Source organism: Chlamydotis macqueenii, chromosome 15 (assembly GCF_036417535.1).
Source record: "Chlamydotis macqueenii isolate bChlMac1 chromosome 15, bChlMac1.mat, whole genome shotgun sequence".
Lineage (NCBI taxonomy): Eukaryota > Metazoa > Chordata > Aves > Otidiformes > Otididae > Chlamydotis > Chlamydotis macqueenii.
In genome coordinates, this window is record NC_141570.1 from 253,186 (window position 1) to 273,879 (window position 20,694).

The following is a 20,694-nucleotide window of genomic DNA, read 5'->3' on the forward strand; positions in this document are numbered from 1 at the left end:
AGTCACTGCAGTGCATCCCAGACAAATTCCCCAAACAGGAAACATGATATGCCTTGTCAAAGCTAAATTCGTCACAGTTCTTTCAAACAGAGGCCTGTAGCTACTAGTTTTTATAATCTTATCTGCTGGGCCATCCTCAGGATTCTCCCCGTCCCACCTTCCTCACATCCTCATCTGGAGGTAAGGACAAGTAGGTCTGCGATCGGTGTAACAGGCATCAGCCTACATACGAACTCAAATAAGCATTCTCTCTCACTTTAAAGTTTAAAACACATGTGATTTTTAGGAAGAAAACACAACAGAATCAAACGCAGGGAATTAAAAGTCAAAGACCAGCTCTAATGCTCCAAGCTTTAAGAGGGCAGTATCTTTATCTATTAGCTGTACCTTGTAAGAACAACGGTTTTATGAGCACAAAATTGTGCTGCATAGTAGTAATTTTAAGTAATCTTTAGTATATGATTAAGATAAATATGTCAGCCTAGTGTCGGGTTACAGCTCATAACAGGACTCAAAAAAGTAAAACCACGAGGGGAAAAAACAAATCTATTACTATCAGATCTTGATTTACATATATGTGGCAAAGGAGAAGAACCAGAGTCCAGAATGATAACACAAATATCAACAATTATTCCCTTGAAATTTCTCTGCTTATCACCTGATATTTCAAAATTAAACCATACAGATAATCTATTGATGTGTTATTGTATCAAGATACTAGGTTCAAAAACTGGTGAGACATCAGGGAAGGATTTTTCTTTCTCTTGAAAGGACATCTACGATACCCGTTATCATTCAGAGGGAAATAAAAAAAGAAGTGCTTAATTAAGTTTTGCTGTTTACAGGAGATGAATAATCTCCTTGATTCTGAATCAAATCCTTGGAAGAAAGGCTCTATGTGTTTAAGTAATCTTATGTACTGTAATTAATACACTATGATGGGTAATCTAAGAGGTAAGCCACTTCCGCAAAACCCAAGATGACAAGTGACTGCAGAAACCAGGCTCAGAATGGTTGAAGTGAAAATGAGTGATTAGAGATGGTCAAGACAATGGGACATGAAATTCTGACAAACGTTGTACTGAAAAGAAGATCATAGTGCATATTTGGCCAGGAAAGGCTTTGCTTTTCGTACATAAAATTGCAGACATCCATGTTCATAAGCCTAGAGAATGCATTTCTGAAGAACAGGACTTTCTCCAAATCCAGACGTTCCACCACGATTTGTAGTTCTCTCTATACCTACTGCTTGCCTCACGTTACTGATTTGCACAATAATCTATTACAGAAAACAATACCAGCTATAACTTCCTAAAAAACGCTACTCATAACGACAGGACAATGCAATTTGTTTGCATCTTGCTAAAGTGGTTTCCATTAGTCGTCTACATTGGCAAAAAAGGTTGACACTCAGCAATATCTGAGCAGCTCAAATACAGTATAGGCAGGTTCCTTGTAAGCAAACGATATCTTTCTATAGCTGTGTCTGCAGCTAGCTTTAAGTTGTCATCTACACTATTAATGATAATAACGTAAGTCTGGAAACGTGAAAGAAAAAAAAAACTGTCAGGTTTGTCCTACCAAAATGCTGAATAAACTTAGCATAAATTTATTATTTGCTGCTACAACCCCCAAAACATAAGTACAGTCAAAAAGAAAACGTTTAGATTAGTAGCCTCACTAAATTTCTGCAAGATAGCAACGCCCCACTGATTGCACCTCTGAAAGATGATTGATTTAATCTATTGGTGAAAAAAGGCAGCCAAATGCCCTAATTAGAGCTAAAGCATTTCTTCTAAACATGTGCCTTCCCCCTCTCTCTCTCATATGACACTGAGATAGCAAAGAAGCACCTTTTTTTTTGCAGTGGAACAACTGAAACAGGTATCTTAATATTAAGTGTGCCTTATCTTTTATTTAAGAAACCTTAGAAGAAAGCTTTCCTACTTCCTCCAAGTAAAACAGTCTCTGACCTACCAGGAAGCCACCTACATTTTATTTTTTTTTTAATAGGTCAGTTTAAGGTAATCCTCTCCAAAAAAAACCTAACCTAAACCAAGGATAACAAAAAATAATCCCCACACTGCCACACTTTAAGCTATTTTTTTCTCTAACTCTGGAACGCTATTCAGGTTCTGTTCCCTATCTTCTTAAGCATTTAAACATTCTTTCTGGAAGTTACGCATAAGAAAATGAAGAAATTTACTACCAGTCTCACTAGAAAAATAAACCCAAACCAACCAATCAACTCTTTATTTTCAACCTGTTGCTCACATATTCAATGGTTATATGCTATTCCTTTCTTTTCCCTAAGCGTACCGTACTGGAAGTCCATTTTTGTCCATTATGCTCCAAAATGTCTTTCAGAGCCAGCACTATACACCAATACTTTATACCCACTCCTACACATCTCTCCATAAATAAAGTCTTAACCTGTAACTTTTCTTTCCCTACTGAGTTAGAATGAATACTCAAATATTTAGTATCACCCACCACTTGCAGCCCATGCAGAATAAGTAATATTTTACTCAAAGAACTGCTGAAACACAGAACGCTACGGCTATGCGAGAGAGATTGCTATTGCAAGTAGTTTGATCTGGTTCTTGAAAACTGACAAGAGGGTGATGACAGTGCAGAAACAACACGCCACGGGTGCAAGCAGACACTCCATTAAAGCGCTAAAAGTAAACCCCGCCATTTGACACGACACTCAGACAAAGGGACAAGGGGCGCGGCGCTGCCTCTGCGGCACTCACAAGCAGGTGCTGCTCACCAGCCCTCCCTCACGCGCAAACACACGGACTCGCCACGCGACGCCACCCTTGCGAACCCCCCCGAGCGGCGGCAGGGCCTGCCGCCGCCACCCCCGCAGCCCCCGCCGGCTGCACCGAGCCCCGCGCCCCCCTCCACTCCGCCCTGCCGAACACCGGCAGCCCGCCCCGCGGCAAGGCCACGCAGCGCACCGAGCCCCGGCAGCGCCGGCTCCCCCGCGGGACGCAGGCACCCACCGCGCCGCCCCCTCCCGGGCCCGCCCCGCTCCGCCGGAGCGAGGGAGCGGCGCGGCGGGAACCGCGCTCACCTTGTCCGAGTCCAGGTCGGGGTCGGCCTGGCAGAGGCGGAAGAGGAAGGACTTGGGGTCCCTGCAGAGCGTCTGCCGAGTGGTCAGGAAGCAGGTACCCCCCACGTTCAGCCGGACCCACTTGCCGGGCGCCGCGCCCGGCGGCGGCGGCGCCGAGCTGCACCGGCGGCAGGGCCCGCCCGCGCCTCCCAGGCCGAGGCCGCCGATCGGAGGAACCGAGAAATCGCAGTGGTTCTCCGCCGCCATCCTCGCCGCCGCCGGAAGGGTCCGCCCCAGCCACAGGTCCCCGGGCGCACCTCCCACCGGAAGCGTGCCGCGCGGAACCGCTCCCTTCTCGCCCGGCCCCGGCGCGGCCTCGTCCGCCGGTGCCGCTCACGCCGACCCGACGACAGGCAGCCGCGCCCGAGCGGCCAGCCACGGCCTCCGCCGACGGACCCGGGCGGCGCGCCCGCCGCGCCACGGCCCCGGAAGCGGGCCGGCCGCCGCCCCCCGCCCCCCCGCGGCGGAAGAAGAGGAGGCCAGGCCAGGACCCTACATGCCTTTATTACAGACTACCAAGCATAAGTGAAATCCATCATCCAGTCACTAACTACACATCTACAGCACAGAGAGCTGTCGAGAGGAGAATAAACAGTCATTAAATTATGAGATATGATTAAATCATCGACCAATAGAAAATTTATATAATAAAGCCAGAAAAAAGGTGTAAAATATAGTTTACAATAATTATTCACATTCAAGGCTGTACATCAATACATACAACACCATGGCCCCGTACATGAATTCAATCCAAATAATTCATATATTAGAATTTAAATAACACAGACTGAACTAGAGGCCAACAAGAGCCAGCAAATAACCTTATAAGAATAAAAATACAAAAGTGTGTATCTTATATCATCGCATTATTTGCTTCTGTTTTGACGAGTTCTTGCAGGATGGGAGATTGTTGTGTGGTGTTCGTGTTGAGGGGATTTGGGGGTCTTTCGCGTGGGTTTTTTTGTTTTCATTTTTATCTGTACATCACAGTTACAGCTACAAACCAGGCAGAGAATTTTATACACATAACTGACTGCCACCAACCTGAAAACAGCTAGCATATAACTATCAAAACTGATTATGGTTCCTGGTTCCTATTTTTTCTTTTGTCAGATACAGTAATTGTAAGTTCTGCTACAATTTAGAACATTTTGCTGCATCCAATCAGAGTTAGTATATGGTCATAGGAAGCTTTGTCAAATGGTGACCATCTACATTCACTGCCATGCTGACAGGCTCAAGAACCTCTCCAATTGTTTGCTGTATAACAGTCACATTTCTTCTAAGAAAGAGGAAACATTCTTAACTGAAAGCATGCCATTTTGGATCAGATAATTACTTGTCTGTAAGCTCACTTGATCAACTGATGGACAATCTGTGTCATGAAGCTTTGCAGGAGCACTTCCATTTGATTAATAAAAATATTCGCATAAAATATTACAGGCATTCAGCAAAATTTCAGATATAAATACCACACTGATTTGTGTAATCCACTAGTAGAAAGAACGATCAGAATCCACAGACCACATCTTTAGGCAACTATTAATGAACAATTTCTCTCCTCAGCAAGGTGTTGAAATCATCAAATGTTTTGTCCACAGGCCAAATGAAGGAATGTTGACTTTACTAAATCATTCAAAAGAAACTGTTAAATGTACAAGTGGGAAATCTTCAGGATTCTTCAAAATTCCTCACACAAAATGTAATTATATCAAGCACATTAAATTAAGCATATTGAACTATGAAAATGGATTACAATTATCACAGTTTTGTTTCAACCTACTTTTTTTTTTCCAGGCTTATGTATAACAGATATGTCACAAGTAAATCATGTCAGAAGGAGAAAACTAAGTGGAGCACAGTACTGTCTGACAGTTTGATCTCTTTAGCATCTAAGTGCTTAGCAAATGAGATCTTAATAGGTAACATCAGTCTGCTCACAATGCCTCACCATCACATCTGGAGCAAGTCTTCCTTTATACAAATCCTTCTCAAAACTGCACTTATTTAAGGCCAATGGTAACCAACTCATCTCTCCTGTTTATCAAAGTAGTTTTAAACTTCCTGTGACTGGGTTGGACACTGACTAAAACAGTGTGGTTCAAAAATCCTTTATAGGAGTGGTACTTCAACCTTTCTTAAGCTCCACTCCACAGAAAATAGATGCAATAAACACCTTCCTGAAGTTCAAATCCTAAGCTAAACAAAATTACAAGGTTACTGACCAGATTCTTTATAAATGACTGACAATTGTTCAAAATGGAAAAGATTGAATTAATCAATCAACAGACTGAGTTTTCAGTAGATTTGCAGTGAGGAGTCTGAAGAAAGAAGAATCTTCAAGTACCTAACAACCCCTTTCTATGCTTTGAAAGACCTCGGATAAAGAGCAGAGAAATTAACTGGCTTATCTGCAGCTCTGAAGAACCTCCCTTGCACATTTCATTCCAAGAACTCCCAAGAACCATGGGAGTGATATTCAGGACAAAGATCTGAAGCTAGCCCACTTCAGGTATAAGCATTTAAAACAGGAACCAGCCCTTCCCAGTATGCAGCTCCTGCCAATACACATTTAAGTGGACAAACTGGTAAAATTATTGCTTTGTCTTTCTTCACTCTATTCTTCTGCCATGTTTCAAAACCAGGGATTTCAATTATAGTCCAAGAAAGACAAATATGTCTCCCAGAAAAATTCCAGTCCCTTTGCCCAAAAAGCAGCAGTTAAGGAAGACTTGATTTGGAACACTGAAGTTCTAAGAGGAGGGTAAGATGCTTGTAAGAAGTGCTCACAGTTTTCTAATGACAGCATTGTCAAAAGAAAAAAGGAATACTACAACGCAGACATCAGCCTTCCAGACACCTTCTTGGTAGCTTACTGCTATCAAGATTTCTTTCGCTGAAAGCTTTTTGTGGGCAGGACAGAGGTCTGAGAGAGTATTTTCAAGGTGAGAAATAGCAGAATAGTTACTTTGTTATGGCAAAATGACTACAAGTCTAAATATTACAGAAAATATGTTTAAGCATTCCTAGATTTCCACCTAGTGAATAAGCCACTGGAGATCACTCCATCTCATAATGAAGCTAAGGTGTTCACTATTAGCAGAACAACTTCGCCAGACTTTTTATGTGAGACCAAGTTTGTCACACCAAACAGCAATGGCACCATGAATCACTATCACTGCCAAACTCTCCTGTATAAAGTTGGGAAGATGTCTACATCTCTATACCAAAGACTAAATCCAAAAGTGGTAGAGTTGCCTCCAGGGGATCCAACATAGAGCTGGAATTTGACAGCCAGAGAACAAATAGATAGCACTGCAACAAACTTACAATATGTCATCTTGGTTAGAATGGTAAATACAGGATTAATACACGCACAGATATAAGGTGTACTGTGCTATTCAAATTCTAGTGATGAGTGTACCTTGTATGCGATGAAATTTCTCCTGATGCAAACAGAACGGTCTTCTCTCTTTCTCATCTCAGCCATCTACAGGACACCATGGCTTCCTTAACAGCAGGAACTGGAAGCCAGTGATAGACTTCTCAAGCGTGTGTACATGGTGAGTTATCAGAAGAATACAACAATGTAGCTCCTTCAAATAAAAAGGCAACTGCACTCTCTCCTTTAAAAACTGAAAGATACTGGAAAAGCTGAACTGTCATCAAGTTCAACCACATAACACAGTTTTCAAGAGATCAAAAATAAATCTCCTTCACCTTGTACAACAACAAAACATCCACCATTCATGTGTTTTCAGAGAAATCCCAATAAGCCACTGCTTTTAAAATACTGCTTCTAAAGCAGTAGCTCATGAGTTTTTTCAACATTGCAGTGTAACACTTCTTTCTTTGGTAGAAGGAAAAGCACATCATAGTATGATACCTCAAAATCCAAAGAGACGTAGAAGGTGAATAAATAGGTGCGATGCTTATACTGCTTTTAAAACAAGGAAGGAATGCCTTTGTCCAGACCTAGGTCATTCCTCTCTGCAAGGTTCAGGAACATGGGCACGTTGAAAATACCATTAGGGAAGCTGGTTTTAGCACACAGAAAAAGTTATGTCTTTGCAATGTTACAAGAAATGTTTGACCACAAAAAAGCCTTAATTTGAAGAAGATAAAGGAGATCAATAGGAAAAATATTTTCATTTTATACGCCTTGAGTACCATGTATTTTTCCCTTTGCATCAATATATTCCTTTGCATTTTAAACCAGATTACTTTATTGATTTAGTATTTCAATTGCTTAGATTTTTTTTTCAGAGTTGCTAAATATTTGGCCAAGGACCAAAACCAGGATTATCTGTACATCTCATCATACAATGAGACAAGAAAAGTCAAGTGATCCATTGTATAAAGCTTTCACGCTTCCTTCTCTACCCAGGTAAATAGGTTGGCCGCGCTGAAATGCACAATACATGCACATCCTGGAAAGAAAGCTTCTAGCCCTCGTATCCTGAGAAGGTGAAAAACCATTTACTACTGCAATAGTAACCTTTTCCCCCCCCATACTAACTAGTTAATTTTTTTAGTTAGCATTAGTTAAAAGCATGTTGGTAAGTTTATTGTCCCTTGATTAAACACAAATGATTCATATTAAAATTTAAATTGAATGTTTAAAATCTTATATGCTTCAGAAGCCAACATTTCAATTTTAGAAAACTTTCAGTGCCATGTTCAGCATTTTACTCTCTCACAATCTGTATCATTGGAGCCTGTCTGCCAGACACATACATCTGATTCATTCACATAATTAGTAAAGTACCATATAAATCCTGCAACCAGAATTACGGTAGGAATTACACAAGGGTGCAACTGACCTGGCTACAAATGCCATATACCAATAAGCTGGGGGACTGTGAGGAAAGGAAGAGAAAATAAAGAGTTGGTGCTTAGGAGAGGCATATAAAAGCTCCCTGATGAAATACAGTTTAAGATAATCTGAAAGTCACAGAAGACTCCAGCCCCATAAAATGCAAGGCTGGTACATGATTCAGCATGTGTGCGTGTGGATTGGTTTCAACTCATCTTAAGTGAAGCTGGTAATGCAAGGTCTATCCACTAGTCTGCAGCAGAAATTGAGCTGAAGTGCACAAAAGCAAGATCTTCACCGCAATGATATGCATGTGGAAGCCTCAACAGAAGCACAAAGAGCGAGCAAAGCGACCCTGAATTCCATTAGATTTTTTCTTTTCTTTTCTTTTTTTTTTTAAAAAAAAAAAAAAAAACACAGAACATTTCAGACATATGCTTCCCCTTGAGATGGTAATAGGTGGGTTGAAAAGATTCCTCTGATCGGCTGCACATGGAGTTCTAGCAGCAAGTAGGGAAACTGGGAAATTTTGGATGAGCTTTACTATTTAGCAGCATTCTGGTGGTATCTGTGCCGCCAAACTTCATGTATCTTTTTGCACCATTTATGAGCATTCCCACTCGGGTCCATCAGGTAATATGTCCTGTTTGGCTATAAGTGAACAACATTTTAATGAGTACTCCAAATAGTTTAACCAAAAAGCAGTAATTATTCTGCACCTACCAATAAAATAATTATTCAGAAACAGTTAATAAACTTTGCAAAAGTTAAATTTAATTACAGTTATATAACATTACGTATTACTGAAAAAACATGCATCTGGTATTTCAGTATTGTTAAGCGGTCAACTGACAACACACACTCCTTGTGATCCACTATATACAAAGAGCGCTAAATTTTGAAGTCCTTAAAAACTTCCTTCAAATACCAAAATCCGCTTCTGGTTTATTTACACATTAATAATAAAAATACACACTTCTATTTTTGTGGGAAATGTGTATGTCAGCATTTTGGGGTGGTGGAGGTGTTTTTGTTTTGTCTGGGGCTTTGTGTTTTTTCTAGATTAAGGCTATCAAAACTTGCATTTAAGGAATTATATTTTCTCCAGAAAAATTTGTTAACAACTTACAATAATTGTTCACGGACCTTAGTACAACTTATAAAGAAATTAAAGAAAGTCACTTACTGTGTGAACAAAAAATGTTTTAAAATTCTTGGCTTCTGGTCGCAACTCTAAAGACCATGGAATTTCTCCTTTTAGAACTTTGTTGACAGGATCCACATAATACAGGTGGGGCCCTTCTGTGAGCAGTAACTGGCGCCGACGTGCAAACAATCCCTAACAAGAAAAGCAGAAGCAGCAATGCAAAAAAAGCATGAGGAAAAAAATGTAAGTGTAGATCTCCTAATTTAACAAGAGAGGTAGAATTAAAACAGCTCAGCAACAGGATGTTTGAGTTTGGGGGACTTTTTTCCCCTCTTTTCCTTTACCTATTTGACCTCACTCCTTTTGTAGGGGGTTGCAGTGCATTCCTACTACATGGCAAGACACAAGCACTACTTTAAGAAAGCATCTTCAAGTTCTAACAAAATATAGAACAACTAGCTGTACACACTAAGGCAAAATCTATTTGTCAAATATTCCAGCACAGAAATCGGTACTCATGATTTGTGGAGAAAATTAGGACCAAGCAGGCAGTAACTCAGATGAAGAGAACCTACATTCCTGTAAAGTGGACACAGGCTATTGTTGCTCATCTGTACTACGTTAAAGTTAAAGCTCTTCTAATGTCACCTCTGCCTCTTCCAGGATACAGGCACTAGTCAGATCCAGGAAAAGCAGCACAGTTAAGGAAAAATACAGGTTTGTATTTTATTTTCTGATATTTCTGGCTCAATCCACATGCAGACATGCATCAAGACAGCAGGTTTAGTGGGCTATATCAGATTGGGAGGAGGGGGAACAAAAACTCATATACTACAGTCTCAAAATGAAAGCATCAATAGCACACTTATTCTTAGCCTTTTCAAAACAATCAAGAGCACACCAATAAATTAGGAAAAAAAATCTATTCACAAGAAAACACTACATTTAAAAAAAATAAACAAAACAACTTGACACTTACAAACAAGTTAAAGAAGTTCTAAAACAGATTCCTTATCTATGCTGCAAATGTGCAAAAAATGTGACAGCTGAATCTTGTTACAGGAAGTTAAGAAAAGCCCTTACCTTTCTTTTGTCCACTGGACCCATTTTTAGGATTAAGTTATTTTCTACAAATTGATGCCTTAAAAAAAAAAAAAAAAGAAAAGAAAAATAACTATCACTCCAGAAGTAATTCTTCCAGAGAAATAGCTTTTATTATTGTTATATAAGGGAAGACCTTATATACGGGAAGATTATTATTATACAAGGGGAGACCTTAAAGTGGCCTCCCAGTGCCTAAAGGGGGCCTACAGGAAAGATGGGGAGAGACTCTTCAGTAGGGCCTGTTGTGACAGGACGAGGGGTAATGGTTTGAAAATAGAGGGAGGTAGATTCAGATTAGATATTAGGAAAAAATTTTTTCCACTGAGGGTGGTGGAGCACTGGCCCAGGTTGCCCAGAGAGGCGGTGGATGCCCCATCCCTGGAAACATTCCAGGCCAGGTTGGCCGGGGCTCTGAGCAACCTGATCCGGTTGGAGATGGCCCTGGTCCTTGCAGGGGGGTTGGACCAGATGGCCTTTGAAGGTCCCTTCAACCCAAACCATTCTATGATTCTGTGATTATCATCAACCAATTTTCCATGTCTCTCCCTAGCGTCTCCTTTCCTGCGAAAGAGTCCTGAACAACTTTACTAGATGAGTTTTGGACTCTGCCTCATTCCACGCCAAAAGAGTTTTTTTAAAATCTGAGGGGGGGGGGGCGAATTGCAAATGAGAAACTTCTCTTAAGAGTGAAAAGAAACACTAGTAATAACAGTCTGGAGGTATTTTGGTTAGACATCATCAGAATATTACAATTTTTAAAAATGCCAACCTATAACAACTTTAAGAAAGAAGGACCCTCTTCTAGTTTTTGGACTCTGTCGAGGGAAGACTTCTCAGCACTGCTATAGCATCATGTCTGCCTATCTTATAAACACACTCCACAGCATCTTCTAGACCTTGCAAATTTTAGAAATATAGTATTAGTTTTTCCACTGCTATTGCTTTAAAAATAGAAGTCAGGAAAAATCTAGTTGCTAATTGTTTGCTTGAAGATATTAAGATTGACAGATATTAATCTGAATCAAAATAACTTAGTTTTCTGAATTCCTTACTGCTGTGCAAGTAACAGATGAGCTATATTCAAAGATCTTACCAAGGATTTCCACCAGCTTGTTTTGCCAGAAGTAATCTCTTTTCATCTTCAGAAAACTGTAAGTCCAGCTCGAAGGAATTGTTGTCAAGATCATGAATATACTGTTCAATATTTCCTCCTGATGTCTGTGGTGTACTTGTCTCTGGGGCAGACAGCGAATGGGAAGAGGCAGAACCAGAAACTTGCATGCAACCAAACTGACTCAGAAGATTGTCATACTAAAGGAGGAAACAAAAGGAAGTAAAGAAATTTGTTTTATTTTGCACTAAACTGCATCTTTGAATTTAAGCATGCTTTTGTTTATTAAGCTTCTCGGTAAAAAAGCAGCCTACTCTTTATAGATTAACAGGCACTTATCCAAAAAAGAATGCTTGGTCAAAAGCGAGCCAAACAGTATTTTTTCCACTCACTTTATCGGGGGGGGGGGGGGGGGGGAAGCTGACCAGTTCAAATTTTAACCAGCAATTTTATATTAGATTCTTACTAACTCAGTCTTCATTAAAATATAACTAATCAATAGTTTCAATAAACATATTTAATATGCAACAATTATGCTTTTATGGAAGTGTCAGGCAGCATCAGAGCTGAATATAGCAACACTTAAACATACATTTCCATAACAGTCTTCATCATCCTCTGACATTGCAGGTAAATACGCTGTAAGTTTTGGGGGTGTCTGAAGATGTAGGTTCTCCCACACAATGGATTCAAAGAAGGGGTGAGCCTTAAGAGGTCCATATCCTCCCATTTCTTCACAACCTAATCTGTTGGTAGCATCTAGAACCTGAGCAAATTACAATTAAGTTAACATGCATAAAATAATGTCAAGGAAGGGGTGTGCACCATTCAGGTTTGCACAGCAGCATGCAAAAACTTAAAACCCGTTGGTTTCACTGCCCAAAGCATACATATCTAGAATATAAGGAGACTGCTTATAATACAAGATGTTATTTGTCAGTATGTCGTCAGCAACATTTGGTATTAGATCAGCTCATAGATGTAGAGAAAGGAGCACTTCTTTGGGTCCACACAATTTTTGGGCTTAGTTTCCTCATGAAGACACAAACAAGACCAAGCAAACATACAAATAAGGCCTCATGGAGCACAGCTCATTTAAGTATAGCCCAGCATCACATTCTAGTGACACAAGCAGTTGTGGAAGCTACAGTTGGTGTCAAACATCAACATCTCAAGCACCCTAAAAATCAGGCACAACCTGGACCTCACCATTCAGCAAGCACTGGCTTGGCCATAGAGCTGGCCTGGACACAGGAACATTCTGCTAGGCCCTTTACAATGGCTGCACTCATCATCATTCACAAACATAAGACAGAGTTTCCTCCTCACCTCCAGCCCCATGCTAATATGCTAGACTACTGAACTTCAGAAAACTTATACCATCCAAAATGTTCTCCACATATTCATTTTAGTGTCATGGCTATATCTCACTGATGAGATAGAACAATTCTTTTGTCCTATCTGTCAAACATTCATCCACAGAGTAATTCTTTGGCTGATACTATTGAGGCATGCATTATGTGCAAGGTAAGTGCATGCTAAAAGGCAAGGCAGTTGATTTAGATTGCAATAAATATGTCTCCCTGTGATGTACAGAACACTGTTTTCAACTAAATGTTTCATTATACAACTCAGCAAGAATTAATCTGAGTACTATGTAAATCTATGTATTTTAATCTCAACTTCAGTGTAATGCACAGTATTTAGAACCATTTGCTTGCATTTCCATGAGAGATATTCCTTGTCCACACTTCAGAATTCAGATTTAAAAAAAATAATCTAAGTGCTGTTTAATAATGGATATTTATTTTCAAGACACTCCCCTACACAGTCAATAACACTCACAATTGTTCTTATCATAAGGTTTGCAATAAAGCGCACAGAAACTTTAAGAAAAAAAGAACTGCATAAGCTGAATGTTTCCAATGCCATCAAATCATGAAATATTTACCAACAGCTTTTCAACAAGATCTTTTGCTTTGGGAAAAAATTTTTCTGGAAAGTCATATTCCAACTTTATTATCTTCTGGAATATAAGATATTCATTTCTGCAAAAGATAAAAACATTAGCTCTTGTTATTAGTTCTCCACAGTTCTTTCACCTTAACAAGTGCATAACTGGACAAATATTAAACAGGAGATCTACAAGCAAAGTCACATTCCCATAAATCTTTCTAGGGTAAAGTGGCACAGTCTTCCAAGTATCTATAATCCTGTAATCATCAGATACTTGAATAATAACAAGAGAAGTTCAAATGGCTCAGTACAGAGGTGCCTCATACCCTCTTCGTGGAGGCACAGTTACTTTCACGGCATGTCACATGTGAAATCTTCGGATAAATTAAGTAATCTCTCTCAGAGACTCTAGTTATAGCTAAGCTTCTTCATGACATCAGAAAGGACAAATAAAAGCAGGCATAACATTAATACCAACACTGCACCATAAAAAGTTGTACTTCAGGACTGGTAGTAAGGTAAAAGCCAAAACCAAGTCAATATATTTATGATCCACATGTAAAGAATTAGCTTAAATCTTACCCAGCTCTAAATGGAGGCAATCCAGCTACCAGCTGATATATTATACATCCCAGAGCCCAGAGGTCAGAGCTTCAAAAGAAAGAGGAAAAAAACCATATAGCATGTTTTCCTATGAGTCTTTAAACTGTAATTTAAAAAATTCTTAAGCTTCTGCTAGCTAGAACATTGAATGAACACAGACAAATCTGCCTAGCATAATTTTCACACTATTTTAACTTCATTCCTTGACAGAAGAGTAGGCTAGCAACACAACTTTTGAGGGGAAAAAAAAAAAGTATACAGTTGTCCTGGTTCTGGCTGGGATAGTTAATTCTCACGTGAGCTTGGAGAGGAACTGGAGGCACCTGTGGCTGGGGGACACAGCTGGGATATTTTACCCAAATTAGCCCAAGGGCTATTCCATATCATGTGACATCATGCACAGGACAAAGTGGGAACAGTGCAGAGGGGCAAGTTTTGCTACTTGAGAGCAAAGCATGCATAGCATGTCAGGCTCCACCGTGAGCTACTGTACTTTAAATTACATGCATAAGAATATTCCATTATTGCTTTTGTTATCCCTCTCTATTTTCTCTTCCTCTGGTGTTCTGTTGAACTGTTTTTATCCCAGCCCATGAGTTTTGCCTTTTTCTTTCCTGATTCTCTCCCTCCCACTAGGGGGACAGTGAGGCAGGGAGTCAGCAAGGAGCTGCATGGTATTTTAGCTGCTGAGCGGTGCTAAACCACAACAACAGTAACCACTCCACAAAAACTGACTACAAGCACATGTGCAAGACAGTTGAATTCTCAGTCAAAATAATTAATAGGTATATAATGAGACTAAAAAGAACACTTATATCCACTACCACAATTCAAAGATGCACCCAACTTAATGCAATACATGCTCCTTCTCAATTAAAATCCTTTCCTCTAAATACTTTATGCAAACAAAGAATTACAATACAGCTTTTTCACTTACAGTTTTTTTTAAGACACAAACAAAAAGGAAGGCTACATGGTATATAGGTGAGGGAAAATCTTAAGTTTTAGTGTGTCGGCCCAAAAGAGTATTTTTAACTTACTTTACCTCAAGGTAAACTATACTTAGATTTGATTAAAGCTTAGAAATTTTCATGGAAGATTAGAATATTAACAAAGACTAAAAACTACCCAAGAGTTTTCTGTAAAGATGAAGCATTATGTAACTTCTAAAAGAACATGATAGCCTGATGAAGTCTTTCCATTAGCCAAACCGGTCAAAACCTTTCTTAGAAGCAAAAGTGGAAAGTCTAATGGTATTTCTATCATTTCAAGTAACACTAGCACAAATTACCACAGTTATTTGTATAACAGATCTCTTTTCCCTATGATTACCTTGATTATTCTTCCATCATTGTAATAAAATAGATATATATAATCTGTAGGTTCCTATCAAAAACCAATTTAAATGAGGTAAGAAATTTCTTAAGTGTATCACTCCTACCAGGCACAGAGATGAGCTTTAAACCATTGCAAACCCCCGACAGAACTTAGCTTAGCAAACATAACTGCAAGTTGATCTAAATATAAGTCAAAGAAAACTGTAGCCTTTCCCCTGACAGTATGCAACATTCCATTGCTTTTACAACAAGAATTACCATATTATAGGGAAAGCTTCTATAAAACAGAATTAATATAATTATATTATTTGGAGAATAGAAATTTTTTTTTCTGATTTATTTATGGGTAAGAAATACAGCTTCACATTACACACCTTCTCCTGACAACACCTAATCCTGTCTGCAGAATTCCAGAAGGTAGATGAACTGAGGAAACCAGCACTCAGACAAGAAGTAGTACTTATTAAGAAAAAAAAAAAATATTTTAAACTCTCTTAAAATCCTTTACACTCAAGAATCTTGTTTCTTTGAAATACTAAATTTGCTTGCTCGATTTATTCCCTACCTGCCATTTGACAGTATCCTGACAGAGTCAGTGAAGTTCTGAAATTATATAATAGAGTCCTCACCTTTTACAGGCAGATTTCTCTGTCAGCAGTTCTGGAGAAACATACTGTGCTGTCCCTACAAACGAGTTTGCCCGTGCTGGTAAGAAAATTGAAAGAAAGAAATAAGCAAACACATAGTTATGGAGAAGCCAACCTCCCCTTCCCCACACCCTGCCCATTAAAAAAATAACCCTAGAGGCAATCTATTGTTTTTTAATGCTACAAAGAACACATGAGAATTTCATTTCTCTACTCATCCACAAAACCCGCTTAGAAGAGAAATCAATTAATCTCAGTGATGTCTATTTGATTTAAGAAGCTAGGCATTTAGGCACTTTGTGAAGTATAAAGATTCACCAACACAAGCTTACTACATTAAAGTAAAAAATCAACTTTACCAAATTCAGTTCAGCCTAGTGCTTTTTTCAGACATGGTTTGCAGCATCATTGATTTACAGGTTAAGACTAAGCAACTAGAAAGACAGGGAAAAAACTCTTTAGCGGGGCCTGTTGTGACAGGACGAGGGGTAATGGTTTGAAAATAGAGGGAGGCAGATTCAGATTAGATATTAGGAAAAAAATTTTTATACTGAAGGTTGCAGAACACTGCAACAGGTTGCCCAGAGAGGCGGTGGATGCCCCATCCCTGGAAACATTCCAGGCCAGTTGGACGGGGCTCTGAGCAACCTGATCCAGCTGGAGATGTCCCTGCTCCTCGCAGGGGGTTGGACTGGATGACCTCTAAAGGTCCCTTCCATCCCAAACCATTCTATGATTCTATGATTTACCACAAGTGAATGATTCTAGTGACACAAGAATTCTGTAACCTTCACATTTGAGCAACTCTGATAGTCACTGGGGTTAAATACATAAGGAGAGTAAAAACTTACTGTTTCAGCTGAGCCACAGTAACTATTTGTACTCTCCTCTTGCAAATGAAAAGTAATGTGACACACTTTAACCTCCTACTATATTTGGTGATCTGGCTGCCTATACCATCGCACCAAACATTACCTCTTCTGACATAATCTAAGCAGTGATAGCCAAAACTGTTTCAAGATTGCTCAGTGATTTTTTTAATAAGAGGTAATGATATTTGAATGTTACAATTTGGCAAATACAACATACGTACATTTTAAAGGACCACTTGCTATAGTTATCTGCGTCACATGATGAAGTAAATAATGGCATACCTTGTCTGCTATCTGCAGATAATACTTTTGCTGTTCCAAAGTCAGTTATTTGAATGTGCATATCTTCATTTAGCAAGATATTCTCTGGCTTAAGGTCCCTGAAAAAGGCCGATTTTTGTATTTAAACAGCACACAAATTAAAGTTGCAAAACTGTCTAGTGACTTAGGTACATAATGCTATAATATATTATGCTGACATTCTATAAACACTGTTGTGGCAACCTTCTTCTGACTTGTAGCTGTCAACATGCAGACTGTAAATAGATTTTTAAAAGCCCATGAATTAAGATTTTTTCTAAAAGGACCTGAAGTAACGAATAATCTCAAAACTAAGCTATTGTGTATTTCACTTGTTCAACAAAAATTAAAAATAAATAAATAAAATAAACAAAGCAAAACCTCTTCACTCCCAAGCCTAATTTAAATACCATCTAACAGAATAATATGGCTATAAGATCTTCTAGGCCTGTTTACTCAGCACAAAACAGTTAGTCAAACAATGGCAACCTCCCGCCGCCAGCTAAGTACCCAGAATAGATAAAAACTGCAAATCACTTCCACTCTAAGAATGGCATGTTTACATCTGTCACATAGAAGTCCATGTGTGATCTGTATTTCAAATGTATGCGTACCATTTGTACGGACACTGCCTCTGAGTCTGAATAAAACCAGACCTCACAGTATCACACACACAATATATAACAGTATCAAGAGGTTCATTTAGCAACAAGATAAAAAACAGCATTGCACTACACTGTTATGATATTATTTACTTTGCACCAAGTTTCCCCAGTTGATAAGAAATGACAACATACTTCCTAAGAAGTATATTTGGATACCCATGAAGAAATTTAGAAGCATGGGAGTAGTTTTGGTTGACTGGTAAGAAAAATCAGTGCAAATTCAAAGCAGTTTCCACCAACCACTGTGCAACATTATTTTCCTCAGATTACAGCCCCCTTTTACTGAAAAGCACAGGCTGTGCAGTTGTACAGTTTGAAGTCTCTGGACTAGCACAGAGCGCAATTGGTATGAAGTAATCATGACACACAAGCCATAAAAATTCTGTTCATTTTCCTGTAACTATTCTCAGAGAGAAGCAGAAAGTACATGAATGGAACAGGCCTTTAACAGTTCCGTGTGGGGTTTTTTTTACGTATACACATGTATGTATATACATTGTACTCTATACACACAGCTTATATATCATACACCTATATTATATATTAATATTATATAGCTATGCCCTAGATCCATATCTAGATACAGAGAGAAATATCTGTAGTAACTTTTCCAGAGTAGCTTAGCATCTTAAAGTCATTCTATCTCATGTCATATTTCTTTAGGAAGCCAAAAATCCCAAGAGCTTTTAGGCACTGCCAGAGCTATGCACTCAAAATTAAATACACTTCATACTAAGTTCTCCAATTGCAAAATTTCACTGTTGTCTTTCAAGTTTCTCATAGTGGCCTTCATATGAAGACAAATATAAAGGAGCTCTTTTATAACACGAATTTCCAGTACAGTTTTCCTGATACTGACAATTACACTACATTCATTTTATAAGCATTCTCCCAGCCTAACACATGGATTATATAATCAAAGTGAAACAGAGAGTTCTTGGACTTTTTTTCCCCTGTAGAAAATTTTATGCCTTTAGTACACTCCACATCAAGTCCCCTTAGATTCTATTCCCATTTATTTCACAGAAGAGTAACAGGAAAATACGTTGTCCTTTTAAATATAACTGCAAGAAGTAATAATGCTATCAGAATTATAATCAGCCAGCTTTTTGCTAGCTAGCATCTACTGTTCCATGAAAAATTGCTTGGAACCTACAGATACAACAGATTTCTTACCCAAAAATAATTTCTGCAGCTCAGATTTCTCACACTTACAGCTTTAATTTATTTAATAAGCATGAATGACAAAATATGCTTATCCAGGCAATATAATTACATCAAGAAAAACTGTGAAGGTCTTATTAAAAACTTTGCTAAATTTCACTAGTTACCTAGTTTTTGCTCAGCTTTATGGAAACTCTTCACTCAGTGAAAACTGACATGCATTAATTTTACTTTTCTTGATGACATGCCGCATGCCAATTCACACACCAGCAGAATTTTAGTCACTTTTGGTACATTACACCATAGAAAACAAATGTAGTTAAATAAAAAGTCCGTTTCTGGTTTTAGAACAACTAATTAAGCTTGAAAAAGACAAGCTTTTGATAATGCTAGTTCTAGGCTGTCCTGGTTCTGGCCAGGATAGAGTTAATATTTACCTGAGCTGGGTGGAGAACTGAAGCTGGCAGCCCCTATGGCTGGGATAGTTAACTAATTAGCTAACAGCTGGGGTTAATTTACCCAAATTAGCCAAAGGTCTATTCCATCCCATCTGACATCATGCTCAGTGTTATCAGTGAGGAGGGTGCTGAGGGGAGTCTCCTGCTACTTGGAAGAAACTAGGTGTGGAGGTTTGTTGTAAGCCATTATACTGTATTTGTATTCCATCACTGTTTTGTTTTCTTCTGTCATTACTGTTAAACTTACTTTTTGTTCAATCTCAACCCACGGGTTTTTTTTCCTGTTTTTCTTTTGTTTACCAATTCTCCCCTGTTCTGTCGGGGGGGGGGGGGCGGAGTGAGAGAGACACTGTGTAGTCTGGTCTCGATTGGGGCGGAACTACAACATAGGCCAAAAAGTTTTCTTACATTTTCCTGCTAGAACAGTTGGTCTAATATCAGAGATAGGTTCTCTTCCTAAAGTTTTCTTTGTTTAGCTCCCAATGTTAACAACAGTACTGATGCTAACGAAATGCTATTATGCTCTCATTAGCTTTCCACAAAATCCACATTCACTTTAGACTTCACAAAGAACACTTCTAGAAAAAAAACACCTTGTGCATAATCAAATGCATGTTGGTCCCAACTTTGTATTACCTGTGAATTATTCCTTTCCCATGCAAATACTCCAGGGCTGATACAATCTCAGCAGTATAAAACCTGGTGCAGGTCTCATCAAACGAGCCAATTTTACGTATATACTTTAGTAGCTCTCCGTTTTTGGCATAGCTAAGCCCAAAATCTGAACGTAAGTATAGTTAAGGTCTATCACTAAAACATTCTAAAACAAAAAAACCCCACATCTCATTCCAAAGACAAGAATAGTACTAACAATACATGAACAACGGGGAAGAAGTGAAGTTGGTTAATGTGACATGCTAGCAACCCAAAACAATTTCTTAAATATATTTAACAACCTAGGACACAGGTCCCAATTTCTTAGCATAGCAAAGACTACATAAAGGGTTAAATTTGTAGTTTTTCCAGACAGTCACCTGAATAATTCACTTAAACTGTATAAATAATTGCCCTCAAAGAGAACTACTTATAGTAATAACGTGCATTCAACCTAAGTTTAAGATTGCCCCACCATCTGGAAAGTTCCAAAGGCAGCCATTGTTCAATAAGCAAATGTTCCCATTACAAAAGAGAGCCCCTGTAAGTTCTGACACGTGTGTACCTATGTATGTATGTACACACACACACGACACAGGGCCTGTTAGCACTGCTAGCAGCCGCTGTGAAAAACACAGCTACTTACTGACCCCAAAAATAGACTGATCTATCCTTTTCCCCTTGGCACACACAGTTCAAAGCAGAAAGTTCAGGAGGAAATTCACATGAAAGAAAAAAAAAA

General features: G+C 39.0%; 2 protein-coding genes across 7 annotated transcripts in view; both read right to left on the reverse strand.

Moving 5' to 3' along the window:
• The window catches only part of LOC104477254 (BTB/POZ domain-containing protein KCTD5), a 34,372-nt gene extending 30,948 nt beyond the window's left edge, over positions 1-3,424 (reverse strand). For 4 of the 5 annotated variants that reach the window (XM_086760032.1, XM_086760034.1, XM_086760035.1 and 1 more), the window contains exon 1: positions 3,080-3,424. In XM_086760032.1, the coding sequence (XP_086616158.1) occupies positions 3,080-3,325 (246 nt within the window). In that variant the 5' untranslated portion in view covers positions 3,326-3,424. The remainder of the gene's footprint in view (positions 1-3,079) is intronic. The other variant, XM_086760036.1, reaches the window with a different exon arrangement.
• Positions 3,425-3,602: 178 nt separating this feature from the next.
• The window catches only part of PDPK1 (3-phosphoinositide dependent protein kinase 1), a 36,529-nt gene continuing 19,437 nt past the window's right edge, over positions 3,603-20,694 (reverse strand). For both annotated transcript variants that reach the window (XM_086760029.1, XM_086760030.1), the window contains exons 5-14: positions 19,935-20,079; positions 16,994-17,091; positions 15,822-15,897; positions 13,835-13,903; positions 13,248-13,344; positions 11,889-12,062; positions 11,279-11,496; positions 10,165-10,222; positions 9,121-9,273; positions 3,603-8,585 (exon numbers count right to left, since the gene is read on the reverse strand). In XM_086760029.1, coding sequence (XP_086616155.1) covers positions 8,478-8,585; positions 9,121-9,273; positions 10,165-10,222; positions 11,279-11,496; positions 11,889-12,062; positions 13,248-13,344; positions 13,835-13,903; positions 15,822-15,897; positions 16,994-17,091; positions 19,935-20,079 — 1,196 coding nt within the window. In that variant the 3' untranslated portion in view covers positions 3,603-8,477. The remainder of the gene's footprint in view (positions 8,586-9,120; positions 9,274-10,164; positions 10,223-11,278; positions 11,497-11,888; positions 12,063-13,247; positions 13,345-13,834; positions 13,904-15,821; positions 15,898-16,993; positions 17,092-19,934; positions 20,080-20,694) is intronic.